Raw genomic sequence first — 22,783 nt, 5'->3', positions numbered from 1 at the left:
TAGGTTTGCCTCGATCCTTCAGGGGTAGTCTGAAGCATCCAAGCAACCAGGGGATGTTTAAATCCGGAGGCACTCCTGGGGATCACCTGTATGGGTACCGTCATGGGAAGAGGGCGTCCAGAGGCAGGTAATATGTTGCTTAAACCGTAGTTTATGCATTTACTTGGAGGACAATCAGTAAGTTGTCATAATAGTGTTTGGAGTGTGGATATGTGTATACATATGAGTACGTACATGCACATATATGTTTGTGTGTGTATGCCCATATACATGTTTGTGTGAGTGTGTATGTATGTAGACATTATGAACACAGGAGGTGTTTCTTTCTTTTTTTTATAAATCTCCTTTTACAAAACCACTACATTATAGGGATGTCAAAAAACCGACACCAGCCCCTAAGTGATGGCCTTGAAAAATTCTGTTTTAGTCGAATGAATCGAATCCAGCACTTATTTTGGTCTGCTTTGCTGAACTGCTAGGTTATAGGAGCATAAACACCAACACCAGTTATCAAGCAGTGATGGGAGACAGACACACAGACATGAGGAGACATACACACATATATATTCGATGGGCTTCTTTCAGTTTCCATCCACCAAAACCACTCACAAGGCTTTGGTCGGCTTGAGACTATAGCAGAAGACACTTGCTCAAGGTGGCACGCAGTGAGACTGAACCCAGAACCATGTGGTTGGGAAGCAAGCCTCTTACTACACATAATATATGACAAAGATGGTGGGATAGGCTGGAAGTATAAGGTAAGTGATGACGTATGAACGGTCAAGGGGCCTTGCAAGTAAGACAGACATGTGAGCAGAAGGACAACTAGTGCGTATGACTTTTGCTTTCGGGCTTTCGCTTGGGACAGACATGGTGACCCCGCAAGAGTTCAGGGAAATTGGCGTTAGGTTCTGGCCAGAGGTTAGGTCGGTGTATCCTAAGTGGACAGTATAAATGTTGCGAGAGGACCCATGTGACAGATGAACCAAGCTTTTTAGCCCATTTCACACACCTGCTTATACCCACTGATCCACTGACCTGTACGAGTTAAGGCAGCTGGTGTATATATATATATACAAACATATATGCTGTGTGTAGCATCGTGTGAAAGAGGGAGGCTAGTATATATTATATAAAAAAAACTTTAAGGCGCTGCTCCAGCATGGCCGCAGTCTAATGAATGAAACAAGTAAAAGAAAGAAAGGAACATGAGAAAAAAAAACCCATACATTTCGTACGTATACCTGCAGCTAAAGACACGCAGCTAGCTTTACTGATTGAGTGTGACAAGGGACGGATTGATGTCTAGCAAGATATATTTAAACGAAGTCTATGAAAAGCATTCGACAATCCAGAATCGACCCACCCTCTCTGATCGAAGTAACCAAGTCTCAAAGGTAAATTCTTCCATTTATTGTGAGATGATGGGGGGTGGATTGGTTCGCAAAAGTTTTGCTTCGTCTCGACGTTTCCATGGAACCTTTGATTTCTTTGTAGGATGCCAAGAAGATTCCGTCCAGATTCTCTGTTGTCGGCTGAATTCCTGATTGTTGTTTCTAAGTTATTTGGGGATGTAAGAGAGGTGCAATTGTATCCCCTTGTCCGTCCCTGGTTTGTTTTCGATAAGCTTGGGTTCATTTCTGTGTATGTTTTTGGTTTATTTTCCTTCAGCAAGGGCTTATCCGATGCCTATTCTACGATGAACTGTGTTTCGTAGTTAATAAACAAATTGCTTTGTCTTTGCCAGCCTTGTAGCGAGTTTGTTTCTTCAGCTTCACAAGTTGTTTGCCACAGTTTAAAGACACTTTCCAAGCGTTGACCATCTCAATGTTTCTTTAATTCGTTGTAGATTTCCTCATCTATGTTCTTCAATTTTTCTTCATTGCTCAACGCTCTAAGCTTAAGCAGTTCTATTTCTGTCTTCATGTTTTCCAAGTGTTAGTTTCTCCCATAATTGTCTTTGTTGGTCCTGTTCGTTTGGAATACGTTTAATTTGGAGTTTATGAGGCAGAATTTAACCAGTGTTCATAAATTTCTGCCTTGTGCTTGTTTTTGATCATGTTCCAGAAAGTAACCTTTCTGGCTTTAAGTTTTTCATTCTATATGTGTATAATGCGGTTTTTAGTTGCTAGTGGAGGGGGATGGGCTTCTATCTTGTGTATCATCTTTAGGTGGATTTTCATTTAAGCAATTATTATGTGGTAAAGAATGAAGAGTGGTGCATAATTTGGACAAATGTTGATTGAGCTGTTGCAGGGATTGTTCTTTCTCTTCTTTTCCTCTTGTGTGGAGCGAGTGAGTTCATCAGTGTTGCTAATCAAAAGTCTCAAATTCGTGTTCATCTCTCTCAGTTCCTTAAGAGTCTCTTCATTCCTTAAGAGTCTCTTCATTCCTTAAGAGTCTCTGCGTCTCAAGAAGATTAAGTTTGTCCAAAGACACCTGGAAAAGGTTTAGTTTTTGAAAGCATTATATTTCGGTTGCCTAGTTCCATGAGAGTTACCTTGTCTGTTGGAATACATTTTTAGATTACTGGCGTGTACAATACATGCTCACACATGTATGTATGTATGTATATATATATATATATATATATATATATATACATACATATGTATACATACATATATATACATACATATATATATATATATATATATATATATATATATATATATATGTACTTAAGATCAGACTAGTGCTTCATCATAGATTAGCTACTGTCATCTCAGCCTATGCACCTCAACCTGGGCTACCAGATGGTCTGAAAGACCAATTCTATGACACCCTCTTGCAAACTACCTCGTCGACGAGTGACAGGGACCTTCTCTTTGTGGCTGGAGACTTCAACGGTCATGTCGGACGTCGTGCTGGGGGCTTCCATGGCATACATGGAGGCTATGGCTTCGGTTCCCGCAACGAGGAGGGAACCAGACTGCTGGAGTTCTGTGATGCAACCAATCTTATGGTCTGCAATACCAACTTCAGGAAACCTGCCAGTCACCTAGTCACCTACCGCTCCGGCAGACACTCTAGCCAAATCGACTACATCCTCGCCAGAAATAGGGAAAGAGGGCGGCTTATAAATGCCAAAACCTACCCTGGCGAAGAATGTACCCCACAACATAGATTAGTAGTTAGCGACTTTGGGATCAAGGCAAAATGGGTGCCCAGAATTAGACAGGCTTGGAGAAGAAGGGTGTGGAAGCTTAAAGACCCTGCAAACGGACAGAGACTTAGAGACAAGTTACTTGAAGCATTTAACGAAATAGAAGGGGATATAGCATCATACAACGTGGAAGACAATTGGAGATTTCTGCGGGACAACCTGTTGAAAGCCACCGACCAGATTTGTGGGGGGTGTAAGGTCCCCTCCCAACCCAGAGTAACGTGGTGGTGGAACAAGGAGGTAGACAGGGCTATTAGACAAAAGAAACAAGCTTGGAAGGACTGGAAGAACGGTGGTAGCAGGGAATTGTACCAATGTGCCAGAAGGGAGGCTAGGCGACAGGTTTATTTAGCCAGAGGGGAAGCAGATAAGGAAAGATTTGCCAATGTTCTGCGCCGTGAGGACCAAAGACTCGAGGTATTTCGTGTTGCAAGACAGTGTAGGAGAGAGAATAGTGATGTTGTAGGAGAGAAATATGTTCGCATGGATGATGGTACGCTTGCATTAAATGAGGATGCAAAGAAAGAGGTCTGGAGATGCCACTACGATAGATTGCTTAATAAAGAGAATGAATGGGAGAAAGAGAGCCTGCCTTATGTCGACCCAATAGAGGGACCAGCTATCCGAGTTGATAGTACCAGGGTAGATAAAGCAATTAAGAGTATGAAGACCGGGAAAGCCCCCGGCCCATCAGGAATCACTGCAGAGATGCTCAAAATATCTGGCAGTGTTGGCTATAGCCTAGTCACCCGTATTACGAACCAGGTGATACACGAAGGAGTCATACCCTATGACTGGTGTAGCAGCATCATAGTCAACTGCTACAAAGGTAAAGGGGACTCTTTAGATACAAATAATTACAGAGGCATCAAGCTGTTAGATCAGGTTATGAAAGTTACAGAGAGGGTCATAGCCCAACTAATTAGGGAGCGAATCAATTTAGATGAGATGCAGTTTGGGTTCGTGCCAGGTAAAAGCACTACTGATGCCTTATTTCTAGTGAGACAGTTGCAAGAGAAATACCTAGCTAAGGATAAACCTCTGTACCTGGCTTTCGTTGACATGGAGAAAGCCTTTGACAGGGTCCCCCGATCCCTTATCTGGTGGTCAATGAGGAAACTTGGGATAGAAGAATGGCTAGTGAGAGCTGTGCGAGCCATGTACAGAGATGCTGCCAGTAAGGTGAGGGTTGGAAATGAGTACAGCAATGAATTCCGGGTAGAGGTAGGGGTCCACCAAGGTTCCGTCCTCAGCCCCCTATTATTTACCATAGTCCTCCAGGCAATCACAGAGGAGTTCAAGACAGGTTGCCCCTGGGAGCTCCTCTATGCTGATGACCTTGCCCTAATTGCGGAGTCACTATCAGAACTAGAGAAGTTTCAGGTGTGGAAGCAAGGTCTAGAATTGAAGGGCCTTAGAGTAAACCTAGCTAAAACCAAAATCCTAATAAGTAGGAAGGTAGATAAAACACAAACCCCTTCAGGTAGATGGCCCTGCTCAGTATGTAGAAAAGGAGTAGGTAGTAACTCTATAAGATGTACCCGGTGCAAGCTATGGACACATAAGAGGTGCAGCAACATCAAAGGCAGGTTAACTAGCAAGTTAGTTTTTGTTTGTGGCAGATGTTCAGGTGCAATAAAGACTGCAAACAAACAGGAAACAACTTCTATCTCATTCCAGGGTGAAAAACTAGAGGTAGTCGATAGCTTCCGCTATCTGGGCGACCAAGTTAGTAGTGGGGGTGGGTGCGCTGAAAGTGTAGCTGCTAGAATAAGAATAGCCTGGGCAAAGTTTAGAGAGCTCTTACCCCTGCTGGCGACAAAGGGACTCTCACTCAGAGTAAAAGGCAGACTGTATGACGCATGCGTACGAACAACCATGCTACATGGCAGTGAAACATGGGCTGTAACTGCTGAGGACATACGTAAGCTCGCAAGGAATGAAGCCAGTATGCTCCGTTGGATGTGTAATGTCAATGTGAATACCCGTCAGAGTGTAAATATCTTGAGAGAAAAGCTGAACATTAGAAGCATCAGTTGTGGCGTGCAAGAGAGACGATTGCGCTGGTATGGACATGTGGTGAGAATGGAGGAGGATAGCTGCGTGAAAAAGTGCCACACCCTAACAGTTGAGGGAACCCGTGGAAGAGGTAGGCCCAGGAAGACCTGGGCTGAGGTGGTGAGGCAAGACCTTCGTACATTGGGCCTCACCGAGGCGATGACTACGGACCGAGACCTTTGGAAATGGGCTGTGCGTGAGAAGACCCGGCAAGCCAAGTAAGATCGTTGCCAGTGCCCCTGGACTGGTTCTTGTGCGGGTGGCACATGAGATGCACCATTTTGAGCGTGGCCGTTGCCAGTACCGCCTGACTGGCTCCTGTAGGATTTTCGAGCGAGATCGTTGCCAGTGCCCCTGGACTGGCTTGTGCGGGTGGCACATAAAAGACACCATTTCGAGCGTGGCCGTTTTCGTGCTGGTGACACGTAAAAGCACCCACTACACTCTCTGAGTGGTTGGCGTTAGGAAGGGCATCCAGCTGTAGAAACTCTGCCAAATCAGACTGGAGCCTGGTGTTGCCATCCGGTTTCACCAGTCCTCAGTCAAATCGTCCAACCCATGCTAGCATGGAAAGCGGACGTTAAACGATGATGATGATGATGATGATGATGATATATATATATATATATATATATATATATATATATATATATATATATATATATATATATAGGTAAGTGGTAGGTTTGCCTCGATCCTTCAGGGGTAGTCTGAAGCATCCAAGCAACCAGGGGATGTTTAAATCCGGAGGCACTCCTGGGGATCACCTGTATGGGTACCGTCATGGGAAGAGGGCGTCCAGAGGCAGGTAATATGTTGCTTAAACCGTAGTTTATGCATTTACTTGGAGGACAATCAGTAAGTTGTCATAATAGTGTTTGGAGTGTGGATATGTGTATACATATGAGTACGTACATGCACATATATGTTTGTGTGTGTATGCCCATATACATGTTTGTGTGAGTGTGTATGTATGTAGACATTATGAACACAGGAGGTGTTTCTTTCTTTTTTTTATAAATCTCCTTTTACAAAACCACTATATTATAGGGATGTCAAAAAACCGACACCGGCCCCTAAGTGATGGCCTTGAAAAATTCTGTTTTAGTCGAATGAATCGAATCCAGCACTTATTTTGGTCTGCTTTGCTGAACTGCTAGGTTATAGGAGCATAAACACCAACACCAGTTATCAAGCAGTGATGGGAGACAGACACACAAACATGAGGAGACACACACACATATATATTCGATGGGCTTCTTTCAGTTTCCATCCACCAAAACCACTCACAAGGCTTTGGTCGGCTTGAGACTATAGCAGAAGACACTTGCTCAAGGTGGCACGCAGTGAGACTGAACCCAGAACCATGTGGTTGGGAAGCAAGCCTCTTACTACACATAATATATGACAAAGATGGTGGGATAGGCTGGAAGTATAAGGTAAGTGATGACGTATGAACGGTCAAGGGGCCTTGCAAGTAAGACAGACATGTGAGCAGAAGGACAACTAGTGCGTATGACTTTTGCTTTCGGGCTTTCGCTTGGGACAGACATGGTGACCCCGCAAGAGTTCAGGGAAATTGGCGTTAGGTTCTGGCCAGAGGTTAGGTCGGTGTATCCTAAGTGGACAGTATAAATGTTGCGAGAGGACCCATGTGACAGATGAACCAAGCTTTTTAGCCCATTTCACACACCTGCTTATACCCACTGATCCACTGACTTGTACGAGTTAAGGCAGCTGGTGTATATATATATATACAAACATATATGCTGTGTGTAGCATCGTGTGAAAGAGGGAGGCTATTATATATTAAAAAAAACAAACTTTAAGGCGCTGCTCCAGCATGGCCGCAGTCTAATGAATGAAACAAGTAAAAGAAAGAAAGGAACATGAGAAAAAAACCCATACATTTCGTACGTATACCTGCGGCTAAAGACACGCAGCTAGCTTTACTGATTGAGTGTGACAAGGGACGGATTGATGTCTAGCAAGATATATTTAAACGAAGTCTATGAAAAGCATTCGACAATCCAGAATTGACCCACCCTCTCTGATCGAAGTAACCAAGTCTCGAAGGTAAATTCTTCCATTTATTGTGAGATGATGGGGGGGTGGATTGGTTCGCAAAAGTTTTGCTTCGTCTCGACGTTTCCATGGAACCTTTGATTTCTTTGTAGGATGCCAAGAAGATTCCGTCCAGATTCTCTGTTGTCGGCTGAATTCCTGATTGTTGTTTCTAAGTTATTTGGGGATGTAAGAGAGGTGCAATTGTATCCCCTAGACCGTCCCTGGTTTTTTTTCGATAAGCTTGGGTTCATTTCTGTGTATGTTTTTGGTTTATTTTCCTTCAGCAAGGGCTTATCCGATGCCTATTCTACGATGAACTGTGTTTCGTAGTTAATAAACAAATTGCTTTGTCTTTGCCAGCCTTGTAGCGAGTTTGTTTCTTCAGCTTCACAAGTTGTTTGCCACAGTTTAAAGACACTTTCCACGCGTTGACCATCTCAATGTTTCTTTAATTCGTTGTAGATTTCCTCATCTATGTTCTTCAATTTTTCTTCATTGCTCAGCGCTGTAAGCTTAAGCAGTTCTATTTCTGTCTTCATGTTTTCCAAGTGTTAGTTTCTCCCATAATTGTCTTTGTTGGTCCTGTTCGTTTGGAATACGTTTAATTTGGAGTTTATGAGGCAGAATTTAACCAGTGTTCATAAATTTCTGCCTTGTGCTTGTTTTTGATCATGTTCCAGAAAGTAACCTTTCTGGCTTTAAGTTTTTCATTCTATATGTGTATAATGCGGTTTTTAGTTGCTAGTGGAGGGGGATGGGCTTCTATCTTGTGTATCATCTTTAGGTGGATTTTCATTTAAGCAATTATTATGTGGTAAAGAATGAAGAGTGGTGCATAATTTGGACAAATGTTGATTGAGCTGTTGCAGAGATTGTTCTTTCTCTTCTTTTCCTCTTGTGTGGAGCGAGTGAGTTCATCAGTGTTGCTAATCAAAAGTCTCAAATTCGTGTTCATCTCTCTCAGTTCCTTAAGAGTCTCTTCATTCCTTAAGAGTCTCTTCGTCTCAAGAAGATTAAGTTTGTCCAAAGACACCTGGAAAAGGTTTAGTTTTTGAAAGCATTATATTTCGGTTGCCTACTTCCATGAGAGTTACCTTGTCTGTTGGAATACATTTTTAGATTACTGGCGTGTACAATACATGCTCACACATGTATGTATGTGTATATATATATATATATATATATATACATATATATATATATATATATGCATATATATATATGTATATATATATATAGGTAAGTGGTAGGTTTGCCTCGATCCTTCAGGGGTAGTCTGAAGCATCCAAGCAACCAGGGGATGTTTAAATCCGGAGGCACTCCTGGGGATCACCTGTATGGGTACCGTCATGGGAAGAGGGCGTCCAGAGGCAGGTAATATGTTGCTTAAACCGTAGTTTATGCATTTACTTGGAGGACAATCAGTAAGTTGTCATAATAGTGTTTGGAGTGTGGATATGTGTATACATATGAGTACGTACATGCACATATATGTTTGTGTGTGTATGCCCATATACATGTTTGTGTGAGTGTGTATGTATGTAGACATTATGAACACAGGAGGTGTTTCTTTCTTTTTTTTATAAATCTCCTTTTACAAAACCACTACATTATAGGGATGTCAAAAAACCGACACCAGCCCCTAAGTGATGGCCTTGAAAAATTCTGTTTTAGTCGAATGAATCGAATCCAGCACTTATTTTGGTCTGCTTTGCTGAACTGCTAGGTTATAGGAGCATAAACACCAACACCAGTTATCAAGCAGTGATGGGAGACAGACACACAGACATGAGGAGACATACACACATATATATTCGATGGGCTTCTTTCAGTTTCCATCCACCAAAACCACTCACAAGGCTTTGGTCGGCTTGAGACTGTAGCAGAAGACACTTGCTCAAGGTGGCACGCAGTGAGACTGAACCCAGAACCATGTGGTTGGGAAGCAAGCCTCTTACTACACATAATATATGACAAAGATGGTGGGATAGGCTGGAAGTATAAGGTAAGTGATGACGTATGAACGGTCAAGGGGCCTTGCAAGTAAGACAGACATGTGAGCAGAAGGACAACTAGTGCGTATGACTTTTGCTTTCGGGCTTTCGCTTGGGACAGACATGGTGACCCCGCAAGAGTTCAGGGAAATTGGCGTTAGGTTCTGGCCAGAGGTTAGGTCGGTGTATCCTAAGTGGACAGTATAAATGTTGCGAGAGGACCCATGTGACAGATGAACCAAGCTTTTTAGCCCATTTCACACACCTGCTTATACCCACTGATCCACTGACTTGTACGAGTTAAGGCAGCTGGTGTATATATATATATACAAACATATATGCTGTGTGTAGCATCGTGTGAAAGAGGGAAACTAGTATATATTATATAAAAAAAACTTTAAGGCGCTGCTCCAGCATGGCCGCAGTCTAATGAATGAAACAAGTAAAAGAAAGAAAGGAACATGAGAAAAAAAACCCCATACATTTCGTACGTATACCTGCGGCTAAAGACACGCAGCTAGCTTTACTGATTGAGTGTGACAAGGGACGGATTGATGTCTAGCAAGATATATTTAAACGAAGTCTATGAAAAGCATTCGACAATCCAGAATCGACCCACCCTCTCTGATCGAAGTAACCAAGTCTCGAAGGTAAATTCTTCCATTTATTGTGAGATGATGGGGGGTGGATTGGTTCGCAAAAGTTTTGCTTCGTCTCGACGTTTCCATGGAACCTTTGATTTCTTTGTAGGATGCCAAGAAGATTCCGTCCAGATTCTCTGTTGTCGGCTGAATTCCTGATTGTTGTTTCTAAGTTATTTGGGGATGTAAGGTCGGTGGAGTTGCCTCCCCTTGTCCGTCTCTGGTTTGTGTTCGATAAGCTTGGGTTCATTTCTGTGTATGTTTTTGGTTTATTTTCCTTCAGCAAGGGCTTATCCGATGCCTATTCTACGATGAACTGTGTTTCGTAGTTAATAAACAAATTGCTTTGTCTTTGCCAGCCTTGTAGCGAGTTTGTTTCTTCAGCTTCACAAGTTGTTTGCCACAGTTTAAAGACACTTTCCAAGCGTTGACCATCTCAATGTTTCTTTAATTCGTTGTAGATTTCCTCATCTATGTTCTTCAATTTTTCTTCATTGCTCAACGCTCTAAGCTTAAGCAGTTCTATTTCTGTCTTCATGTTTTCCAAGTGTTAGTTTCTCCCATAATTGTCTTTGTTGGTCCTGTTCGTTTGGAATACGTTTAATTTGGAGTTTATGAGGCAGAATTTAACCAGTGTTCATAAATTTCTGCCTTGTGCTTGTTTTTGATCATGTTCCAGAAAGTAACCTTTCTGGCTTTAAGTTTTTCATTCTATATGTGTATAATGCGGTTTTTAGTTGCTAGTGGAGGGGGATGGGCTTCTATCTTGTGTATCATCTTTAGGTGGATTTTCATTTAAGCAATTATTATGTGGTAAAGAATGAAGAGTGGTGCATAATTTGGACAAATGTTGATTGAGCTGTTGCAGGGATTGTTCTTTCTCTTCTTTTCCTCTTGTGTGGAGCGAGTGAGTTCATCAGTGTTGCTAATCAAAAGTCTCAAATTCGTGTTCATCTCTCTCAGTTCCTTAAGAGTCTCTTCATTCCTTAAGAGTCTCTTCGTCTCAAGAAGATTAAGTTTGTCCAAAGACACCTGGAAAAGGTTTAGTTTTTGAAAGCATTATATTTCGGTTGCCTACTTCCATGAGAGTTACCTTGTCTGTTGGAATACATTTTTAGATTACTGGCGTGTACAATACATGCTCACACATGTATGTATGTATATATATATATATATATATATATATATATATATATATATATATATATGTATATATATATATAGGTAAGTGGTAGGTTTGCCTCGATCCTTCAGGGGTAGTCTGAAGCATCCAAGCAACCAGGGGATGTTTAAATCCGGAGGCACTCCTGGGGATCACCTGTATGGGTACCGTCATGGGAAGAGGGCGTCCAGAGGCAGGTAATATGTTGCTTAAACCGTAGTTTATGCATTTACTTGGAGGACAATCAGTAAGTTGTCATAATAGTGTTTGGAGTGTGGATATGTGTATACATATGAGTACGTACATGCACATATATGTTTGTGTGTGTATGCCCATATACATGTTTGTGTGAGTGTGTATGTATGTAGACATTATGAACACAGGAGGTGTTTCTTTCTTTTTTTTATAAATCTCCTTTTACAAAACCACTACATTATAGGGATGTCAAAAAACCGACACCGGCCCCTAAGTGATGGCCTTGAAAAATTCTGTTTTAGTCGAATGAATCGAATCCAGCACTTATTTTGGTCTGCTTTGCTGAACTGCTAGGTTATAGGAGCATAAACACCAACACCAGTTATCAAGCAGTGATGGGAGACAGACACACAGACATGAGGAGACACACACACACATATATATATATTCGATGGGCTTCTTTCAGTTTCCATCCACCAAAACCACTCACAAGGCTTTGGTCGGCTTGAGACTATAGCAGAAGACACTTGCTCAAGGTGGCACGCAGTGAGACTGAACCCAGAACCATGTGGTTGGGAAGCAAGCCTCTTACTACACATAATATATGACAAAGATGGTGGGATAGGCTGGAAGTATAAGGTAAGTGATGACGTATGAACGGTCAAGGGGCCTTGCAAGTAAGACGGACATGTGAGCAGAAGGACAACTAGTGCGTATGACTTTTGCTTTCGGGCTTTCGCTTGGGACAGACATGGTGACCCCGCAAGAGTTCAGGGAAATTGGCGTTAGGTTCTGGCCAGAGGTTAGGTCGGTATATCCTAAGTGGACAGTATAAATGTTGCGAGAGGACCCATGTGACAGATGAACCAAGCTTTTTAGCCCATTTCACACACCTGCTGTAAAGCGGTTGGCATTTGGAAGGGCATCCAGCTGTAGAAACCTTGCCAAATCAATTTGAGCGTGGTGCAGCCTCTTAGCTTGCCAGTCCTCAGTCAAACCGTCCATGGGAAGCAGAATTAAATGATGATGCTTTATTCACAATTTTATAGACTTCTCTCTCACGCTTCCCCTCTTTTTCTCTCTTGTTCTTCACTTTTCCCTTCAACCAATCACATGAAGAAGGCATTACAGTCAGACGAAATAACTAAGGAATAAGACTGAGTTAAAAAGAATTCCACGTTTCACTCGCAGCCTCCCTGACTTCAGCCAATCACATGACAGCCTCACGAATGGGCTGAGTAATGGAGGAAGAAGCAGAATTATTATAAGATTGAATTTTCGTTACCAACCCGGCTGAAACTGGCTCTGGCTCCAACTACAAATGTTGTGTTGTTTTCAGAAGTTCTCAATTAAAATCTCCCACCATACCTTAGTCACGTTCTGTTCCTAAAACTGGCTGAATGATAACTGAGTTATTCAACACAGAGCATCTCGAAATAAATGCACCACTGGGAATGATGTATATTGGCTAATACTGGGTTGGGTACACAAGAAAGTTTTAATATAGAGTTGCACGTATTAGTGGATGATCAGTTTGTAATTCTGGATCATTTCCTTGTATCCAGAATAATGTGGCTCCTGGCCTTGCCCGGTTCCATGGTGGTAATGTAAAAAGCATCCTGAACACTATTTATTTATTTACTTATATATTTATTCATTTATTTATTTATGTATTTATTAATTTATATATATATATATTTTATTTATTTATATATATATATATATATATATATATATATATATATTTATTTATATGGTGTGGCTCCTGGCCTTGCCCAGTTGCTCCCAAGATGTCCAGCCGATGCCAGCAGACAAAATGGATGGTAAATGAGGATAGAATTTATCTATTTTGTATTGTTATTTTGTCTTTTTCGGGATTTGTGGTCTTATTGTCTAATCTTTTTTTCTTTTTTGTTTTTTTTTCTTTGTCTTTGCAGCTTTTCCACATAGATGTTGGTATATATAACATTATACATTACATAAATGTGTATGTGCGTGTGTGTGTACAACATGTCCATATACGCATGCATATATACACAGACTGAGAGAAGAAGAAGAGGAGAAGGGGAGTTAGCTGCCTGCTTATATTTGTACTGATGATGTTATTGAAATTACAATAATTATTATTCTTATTAATCTCCCTTCCAACATTCTTGCCTCCTGTTTTCATTTCTTCCTTATTCCTCCTCTTCCTCCCCATCATACCACAACCTCTGACCCCTTGCTGCTTCTCCTTAACCATTTATATACACGCTCGTGCACATAGACATCATCTGCCAAATTTCTTTTCTGCTGTGGTGGCGGCAGTGCTGGTGTTGTCCTTTTCTCTCACTATCAGCTTGGTGTAATAATATTTTTCCTTCATAAATGGTAGCTGACCGCACCATACAGTAAGGTTTTAGCAAAGTTGTATTGGAATAATGGGGCTGGGGAGCGGGACATCTTTAAAAATGTGTGTGTGCATGCGTCTTTCTGTAAAAATATATACAAGTTGGGGGGGCCAAAGGTCATGTGCCAAGATTAAGACTCTAATATCTCTATTGCACATTTCAAAAACAACCCATTTATATTTAATTAGAAAGCAAAACAAATTAGCAAATGTCTGTAGCTTTTATTCTTCGTTGCATTGTTGTGTGAGGAATATCAACTCCCTGTGACAATGTGTGCACGAATTTCTTTGGACTTTTTTTCTTTTTAAAGCCTCTTTCTGACAGAGACATCTCGGTGGTGAGGGGTCCACTTTGCTATGTGTTGGGCACACCGTATTGCATGAACTTCTCGGACAAATTGACCGGCCGTTGTATGCGATGTTGCTTTTGGTTGGAGATGTCCACAACTGTTCTGTTCTGTTTTGTTGCACCATCGCAACCAGACTGAAAAACAAGTCCAATGTGCTCCGGAATTGTCAAAGACGTGTTTCAGTTTTTCTAAAATGGAGTGAAATAAAATAATAATAGTAATAATAATAATAATAATGATTTCTTGTTACTCTTATCAAACTCATTGGGTCCCAGGTTAAGCTAAACTCTCCTTATTCTCCCCACCAAAGTGAGGGAGTTTGTGTGTGCTCAATGTTTTCCCATTAGATAGTCTGGTAGGTCTGTTGTCCCTTCATTTAGTTCCTTAGCCATCATAACTGCCCCCGTTTCTCTCTCTCTCTCTCTCTCTGCCTCTTCAGTATGTATGTGTTGGGGGAGTCTGTAATGTCGTCATGGTTACTGGGTTTTTTTTTCGTTTGTTCGTTTGCTTTTTCACCACCACAGCTTTACTATTAACAATATTTCAGTCGCATTTTTAAATCTGATAATTTCAGGGCAGGAAACTCATGATTGTCACCTCATCCCTCCCTCCCTCCTTATTTCTAATATCTTTCTAAATTCTGTTGCTACAACTACTTTGACGACGACGACCACCACCCACAAGTACTGCTACTACTACTACTACTGTCATGTCTCTGAATCGGCAGAGCGTCAGACAAAAGGTGCTTTATGGGTAGGTAAGTCTGTTTCCCTTGCTAGCTTTGAATCTGTCAAAATACAGGATGGGCCCAAAGTCACACACTGAGACCCCCCCTCTCCCCCATATTTCAAAAACAGCACTTTATGGTTAATTACAACACAAAACTAATTAGGAAATGTCAACATCCTGATTATAAGGGTTCGAAACATTCACCATTTGCAGATTTTTTTATTGTTTGTTGTACAAGGAACAGAATTTCCTGCAGAGATCTTTGCACTGGTTTCTTTGGACTTTTCTTTAGCACAGGTAGGGGAGGGGGCAACCATTGGTATTTGTCCTGCACACTGCATGTTGCATGGACTCTTTGCACTAATCAGGCGCAGGCTGTGTGGTAAAGAAGCTTGCTTTCCAACCACATGGTTCCTGGTTCAGTCCCACTGTGTGGCACTTTAAATAAGTGTCCACTAAGCCTCGGGCCAACCAAAGCCTTGCGAGTGGTTTTGGTTGACAGAAACTGAAAGAAGCCCGTCGTGTGTATATATATATATATATATGTGTGTATGTACATGTGAGTGTATCTGTCTGTCCCTGCCACCATTGTTTGATAGCCGATGGTGTGTTTACGTCCCCCGTAACTTAGCAGTTTGGCAAAAGAGATAGAATAAGTACTAGGCTTAGAAAAAATAATTCCTAGAGTCAATTTGTTCGACTGAGAGGCAGTGCTCCAGCATGGCTGCAGTCATGTGACTGAAACAAACAAAATAATAATGATGATTAATAGTAGTATAAGATGTTATATTTTCGTGTGTGACTTTTGGCCCACCCTGTACCCAGAAATATGACCACCACCACAAAAAATAATAATTTTTTTTGCTATTGAAGTATCGAACGGGGTAGACAACTCTAGATATGTTTTGCTCTTATTTGACCTCCGTGAATTACAGCTTGTTTTTGCCAGATGGTAAGATGCATCTGTATACACACACATGTACATACATGCTGCTGCATACAGATAGAGAGATTTGAGTGCACACGGAATTACATTGTGTGTGCATGGTGCGAGATATATAAATTCTGTGCACACATACTTCATTGCACATGTATATCTCTAGTCTTTAAACATATTTAAAGCTGTGGTCATGCTGGGGCACCACCGTTGCCTGTGCTACACTATTATTTGGAACCTCCTCTGATAGGTGGCATTTGGTCAATGAGAGAGTCTGATCACTGCTGCTCTCACCTGCCGTGAAGTAGTCTCATCTGGAACCCTTGGCAGGAAGAGACCCCGTTTTGTGTGTATATATATAAATCTTGTGTGATCTTAGTTATTGTCTGGTTGCTTGAGGAGGTCAATAACACTGAAACCTATCCAAGGTTGTCCCCCCACTATTGCAATTTATTTTAATTTCTAAACCTTTTTTCTCATTTAATTTACCTTTGTTGGGTTCGTTCTCTTCAAATGAACCTTCATACTTAATTACTTCTTTTCTCGTTATGGATGTAACTTTTAATTGAAATCTCTTGTTTCTCTGTAATAAAAGTCAGTGGTAGTTTTAGCTCTGGGGCAGTGTTCCAACCATGGCCATCTCGTCTTAGAGGGGAATATCTAGCATTTTAATGTATTGTTTTTTTTTTCATTCTTTATTCAAAGCAATTAGAACGGAAGGGTTGATTGGTCACTATATCTAGCGAGGGAGAGGTTAGTAGTTGTGGTGGGAGTAGTGTGAAGCACAGCAGAAGCTGTTGTAACCATTAACAACTTGGATCATTACCATAGTAACTGGTTGTGGTGGTAGTAACAGCAGTTTGGGTTAGTGGATGTCTAAGTGCACCTTAGTAAGTGGTTGATGGAAGGTGACAGCAGAAGCAACTAGTGGTCAAGGGTCCTTTTTCTTCTTCCTCCCATCCACTCCATGCCAATCACTCCCCCCTTCTATCATGTATACATACCTCTTCCTTCTACCTTCATCATTTCAATTTCAACTCTATTTTGAGAGGGAAAAAAAAAAAAAGTATTGACCCTCTCCCACTTACAGTGTTTGTCTTTTTTATTTGACTGGTGGGTCCACCTGCTGTGTGGTCCTGATCCCTTTCGCCTTTGGACAAAAGGATTCTAGCTGTAGTGAATTATTTTGACTATGGCCATGTTGGAGCAAATCAACCCTGGGACTTCTGAAGCCTAGTACTTATTATTCTATTGGTCTCTTGTGAAACTGCTAAGTTATGGGGGACGTAAACACACCAACATTGGTTGTCAAGCGATGGGAAAGTGTCTTCTACTTATAGCCTCAGGCGAATTAAGGCCTGGAGGAAGCCTGTCGTATCTATGTGTATGTTTGTCTCTCCACCATCGCTTGGCAACCAATGTTGGTATGTTTAGCAAAAAGAGACGGTACTAGACTTACAAAGTGTATGTCCTGGGGTCGAATTGGTTTGACTGAGCATGGCTGCAGTCAATTGACTGAAAACAAATAAAAGAATGTCTACATAGTCTTTTTTATCATCGAAAATATGTTTTTCTCGAATAAAAAAAAAAATTTAAAGATGTTTTTTGTTGAATAAATAAAATAAAAACCACAAAAATTATGCAAAGAAGAAGAATCGACTGCAACAGGAAGAAGAAAACACGTCTTAATCCAGAAAATCCCATCGTGGGACGCGCGGAAGGTAATAATGTCAAATCGATAATGTTTATAGTATAACCAATAGGTGAAGAGTAGCTAAAAACAAAAAAAAACGACGCCATTATAAGGCCCCCCCCCTTAAAAATTTTCCCGGGTTTTGACACTTTAGCGACATCAAATCTTCTGGAGAAAATCTGGGGAACCGATGTCGCTAAAGTGTCAAAACTTAGAAAATTTTGACACTTTAGCGACATCGGTTCCCCAGATTTTCTCCAGAAGATTTTCGAGATTTGATGTCGCTAGAGTGTCAAAACCCGGAAAAATTTTTAAAGGGGGGGGGCCTTATAATGGCGTCGTTTTTTTTGTTTTTAGCTACTCCTCACCTATTGGTTATACTATAAACATTATCGATTTGACATTATTACCTTCCGCGCGTCCCACGATGGGATTTTCTGGATTAAGACGTGTTTTCTTCTTCCTGTTGCAGTCGATTCTTCTTCTTTGCATAATTTTTGTGGTTTTTATTTTATTTATTCAACAAAAAACATCTTTAAATGATTTTTTTTTATTCGAGAAAAACATATTTTCGATGATAAAAAAGACTATGTAGACATTCTTTTATTTGTTTTCAGTCAATTGACTGCAGCCATGCTCAGTCAAACCAATTCGACCCCAGGACATACACTTTGTAAGTCTAGTACCGTCTCTTTTTGCTAAACATACCAACATTGGTTGCCAAGCGATGGTGGAGAGACAAACATACACATAGATACGACAGGCTTCCTCCAGGCCTTAAGTCGTTTTTTTTGTTTTTTAAACATACTCCTCCCGTATTTTTCGATTTTCTGGTTATCGGAAAGACACCGGGTTTCCTACACATTTTTTATTATTTTTATTTTTATTTCCAGGTAATTAAATAATATTTTTAATTAAGATAATTAAATAAATATTACATTTTGGAAATGCTTCGCTTAGGGAACAATTGGATCTTGTCGCGTTGGTTTCAAGGGAGGTAACTCTCTGCAATTTCCATTCTGTTTGGTGGTCAAGAGATAAATAAAATAAAACTATATCTACTTTGTGATTTCGAATCCTGGCTTTGTCAGCTTTATTTTTCAAGTTTCTACAACATTTAAGTATGATAATTTAGTGTCTACAATGTCTAGTAATGTATGTGTATATATTATGAATAGCGTAATATATGTGTATATATTATGAATCGAGTAATGTGTGTGTGTATATATTATGAACCTAGTGATCTATGTGTGTGTATATATTATGAATCTAGTAAGGTGTGTGTACATATTATGAATCGAGTAACGTGTGTGCATATATTATGAATCGAGTTATGTATGTATATATTATGAATCTAGTAATGTATGTGTATATATTATGAATCGAATAATGTGTGTATATATTATGAATCAAGTAATGTGTCTGTGTATATATTATGAATCGAGTAATGTATGTATATTATGAACCTAGTAATGTATGTGTATATATTATGAATTGAGTAATGTATATGCTTGTGTGTATATATTATGAATCTAGTAATGTGTGTGTGTGTGTATATATTATGAATCGAGTAATGTATATGCTTGTGTGTATATATTATAAATCTAGTAGTGAGAGTGTGTGTGTATATATTATGAATCTAGTAGTGTATGTATATTATGAATCTAGTAAGGTGTGTGTGTATTATGAATGGAGTAATGTGTGTGTGTATATATTATGAATCGAGTAATGTATGTATGTGTATATATTATGAATCTAGTAATGTGTGTGTGTGTGTGTGTATATATATTATGAATCGAGTAATGTATGTATGTGTATATATTATGAATCTAGTAATGTATGTGCTTGTATGTATATATTATGAATCTAGTAATGTATGTGCTTGTGTGTATATATTATGAATCTATTAATGTATGTGTATATATTTGTCAGCTTTATTTTTCAAGGTCAATAAAACAGTATGAAGCGAAAGTGACATATCGATTACAATTCAATCAACAGAAAATTAGCATGCAAGTGGCTCAGTACTCCGCAGACACGTCTTCTTCACGTAATTTACAAAGAAATACAATGTGACAAGGCCGGTCCCTTTGAATTACAGGTGTAAGTGATTTTTGCCAGGTAAGTGGACTGGGGCACGGTGAAATTAATGTTTAAGTGGCTGTGTATTCCACAGACGTGTTCCCTGTGAACGGTTTTCGTCGAACGAATCAAACTTAATAAATTATCGAAAAGAAAATAAAATGTCTGGTCCTGGGGTTGTAAACAAGTGATGGCGGATACAAATACTGACTGAAACCGGTCAAAGAAATAAGACAGAGAAAGAAATAAAGACCGTAAGGAGTGGATTTGGTAGGCGGAAACTGAAAGAAGCCCGTTGTATATATGTATGTGTGTGTATATGTTTGTGTGTCCGTTTGTCCCCACCTCCCAACATCGCTTGACAACCGATGCTGGTGTGTTTACGTCAACGTAAATTAGCGGTTTCGGCAAAAGAGACCGATAGAATAAGTACCAGACTTACAAAGAGTAAGTCCTGCGGTCGATTTGACCGACTATAAAGGCGGTGCTCCAGCTTGGACGCAGTCAAAAGGACTGAAACAAGGAAAAGAGTAATTTTAACGAGTTCCTACCGCCATTGCTATGACAAACCAACAACAAACACCAGCGCCATCTATCTGTAACGTCTCTATTTTACTCTGGCTTCTCCGAGTTACTTCCCTTTGTTTCTCTGCGATCAGAATCTTTATTTCGCTGGACGAATGTGTTTTAGCTTCTAAGATCCTTCTGGGACCGATTATTAATTAAAAGACGAACATTGAGGGGTCAATGTAATTAACTACCCCCGCCCATGCGTATAATTGAAAGGATTACGAACATTATTATTATTTTTAAAGGCAGAATCGTTAGCACGCCGGAGAAAGTGCTTAACGGTGTTCAGTCCGTCTTTACGTTCTGAGTTCAAATTCCGCCGATGTCGACTGTTCCTTTCAACCTATAAGGGTTAGGGTAATTAAAACGCTAGGGGGTCAACATAATCGACTAGTCCCCTCCCTCAAAATATGTAGGTGTGTTTGTGTGTCTGTGTTTGTCCCCCCACCATCGCTTGACAATCGATGCTGGTGTGTTTACGTCCCCGTAACTTAGTGGTTTCGGCAAAAGAGAATAAGTATTAGGCTTACAAAGAATAAGTCCTGGGGTTGGTTTACTCGACTATAAAGGCGGTGCTCCAGCATGGCCGCAGTCAAATGAGTGAAACAAGCAAAGGGAGCTGGCTGAGTCGTTAGCACGTGTGGGCGAAATGTTTGGCAGCCGTTCGTTTGTCTTTATGTTTCGAGTTCAATTTCCAGAGGCCTCTCGTTCTTTCGGGGGTCGATAAAATAGGTGCCAGTTGACCACTGGAGTCCATGTAACCAACTAGTCCAACATTTTAGGCGTTCTACCCCCACAAGCCACATTCCTAGCGCTCCCCACCCCCATCTAACCATTACAAACATGCATACAATTCGTATAAATTAATTAAAGAAACTGTCCCTGTCAGATGACCGCACAGACCTATTATGGGGCCAACTGACCCCATAATGGTTTCTGTCAAATGATGTAAGATTAAAAGAAAAAATTCCTGAGGTTGATTCATTTGGTTGTAGAATTCTTCAAGGTGGTACTCCAGCATGGCCACGGGCTCGTGCCTAAAACAAGTGAAAGATAAAAGAAATATAGATTTCTAAGTGTCCGGAGATGCCTGTTCGTGGAATTGCAGTCTTACTTTCGGCTAATTACTCTTAATTGATTTAATTAAAATATATGTTCAGTAATTTCCTTAATTAAGATTTAAACAAACATTAAATAATTTAATGAGTAACAATATTATTATTATAGGTTGTGTGTGAGTAAAAGATGGGATGGTCACAACTGGAACGTCTGACTGGATCAGGAGTGACCTGGGGCTAAAGAACGACTACAGCCACTAATACTAACTGCTACGCTGTACATTAGATAATGTAGTTCTAGATACACTATGCCTGAATATAAGGTGGGGTGGTCACGACTGGAACATGTTTAATCGTAGGTCTGCCTGGATCAGGACTGACCTGGGGTGAAATAACAATAATTAATTAAAGAATACAATTAATTAATGAAATGAATCTTTCTGTTTCATCACTGTGTACTTTAAATTAATTAAAATGTTTCCGTTAATTATAATTACAGTAATCTTCACCATTTGGCCTCAGTTCAGTGACCTGGCAACATTTCTAGCACCCTGGACAAAATGCTTGGCTGCAGCCATGCTGGAGCACCACATTCAAAGGTTGAACCATTCAAGTCAAACCTGGCAGTGTTTTATTTTTAAAGTTCAGTTCTTATTCTATCAGTTTTCTTCTGCCAAACCACTAAGTGATGGGGCCATAAACACACCAACACCGGCTGTGAAGTGGTGGCGGAGGACAAACACAGATGCAAAGAGAATCTGGAACTCGACTGAGGAAAGAAAACTCCGAATGACCCATCCTTGATTTCTTTGTATCATCTCTCTGGATGTTTTGCGTTCTTGTCCCTTTTTTGTATTTTACATATATATATATAATAATACAAAGGATATATATGCATGTATACACACATATATGTACATACTCACATTTACATGTGTATAGAGATGCATATCAGGGTACAGGACGTTAGAACAATGAACTACAGACAACGGAACGAACACATAAGAAAACAGAAAGCCACTTGGAATTATTCCTTCGTCAGCTGCCTCTATTCTAACTAGACGTTTCGAAGATATGGAGCCTGGTGTAGCCATCTGGTTTCACCAGTCCTCAGTCAAATCGTCCAACCCATGCTAGCATGGAAAGCGGACGTTAAACGACGATGATGGTGATTCACAAAAAGTATGGGGGTTTAGTTTACAGGTGATTTAAATGATTAGGTACACTAGATAAGTACTGTAACGGATTACTAGGGCTCCAGGGGTTATAGCCGGGACGGTATTTATGGACTCATTGCAGATTTCCAATGCATCGGATACATAACTTTTAAACCGGACACTAAACATTAAGGCAAGGCAAACATTTCAAGACATATACAATATTATTATTACAGGAAGAAATTCAAAATCTATATAAGATACAAATAAGGAAATAATTTTATTCTCAAATGCAGGATAAACGCTCGGCAATAGAGAAAGACTTTGACGTTTCGAGCCTACGCTCTTCAACTAAAATTAAAAAAAAAATATATATATATATATATATATATATATATATACACATACAAACTCCACAGGCTTTTTTCAGTGTCCGTCAACCAAATCCACTCACCAGGCTTTGGTTGGCCGAGGGCTATAGTAGAAGACACTTGCCCAAGGTGGCATGCAGTGGGACTGAACCCAGGACCATGTG

The 22,783-nt window shown here is 40.3% G+C and overlaps 1 protein-coding gene and 1 long non-coding RNA gene across 27 annotated transcripts in view; one reads left to right on the top strand and one right to left on the bottom strand.

Annotated features, from left to right (window-relative positions):
* The first annotated feature begins 428 nt into the window (after positions 1 to 428).
* Positions 429 to 19,502, top strand: LOC149129201 (uncharacterized). Of its 2 annotated transcripts, none has more exons than XR_016240295.1 (2): positions 429 to 1,397; positions 13,221 to 19,502. It is a non-coding gene; the product is annotated as an uncharacterized LOC149129201 (long non-coding RNA). The 2 variants fall into 2 exon arrangements; XR_016240294.1 differs by lacking the exon at positions 429 to 1,397 and adding an exon at positions 8,967 to 9,935.
* Positions 13,880 to 22,783, bottom strand: part of LOC149129199 (uncharacterized) — a 35,609-nt gene continuing 26,705 nt past the window's right edge. For 2 of the 25 annotated variants that reach the window (XR_016240272.1, XR_016240273.1), the window contains 3 exons: positions 18,320 to 21,070; positions 16,777 to 17,203; positions 13,880 to 16,271 (listed from right to left, as the gene is read on the bottom strand). Coding sequence is in view for 3 of the 25 variants with exons in the window: in XM_089346725.1 (XP_089202851.1) it covers positions 13,978 to 14,210; positions 16,178 to 16,271; positions 20,015 to 20,020 (333 nt within the window). In the remaining 22 variants the exon portion in view is untranslated. The remainder of the gene's footprint in view (positions 16,272 to 16,776; positions 17,204 to 18,319; positions 21,071 to 22,783) is intronic. The other 23 variants (XM_089346725.1, XM_089346726.1, XR_016240274.1 and 20 more) reach the window with 22 other exon arrangements.

The sequence above is a fragment of the Octopus bimaculoides genome, unplaced genomic scaffold (assembly GCF_046866305.1).
Source record: "Octopus bimaculoides isolate indiv1 unplaced genomic scaffold, ASM4686630v1 contig119, whole genome shotgun sequence".
NCBI classification, from domain to species: Eukaryota; Metazoa; Mollusca; class Cephalopoda; order Octopoda; family Octopodidae; genus Octopus; species Octopus bimaculoides.
The sequence above is the reverse complement of the archived record's forward strand: the minus strand, read 5'-3'. Positions and strand labels throughout refer to the sequence as shown.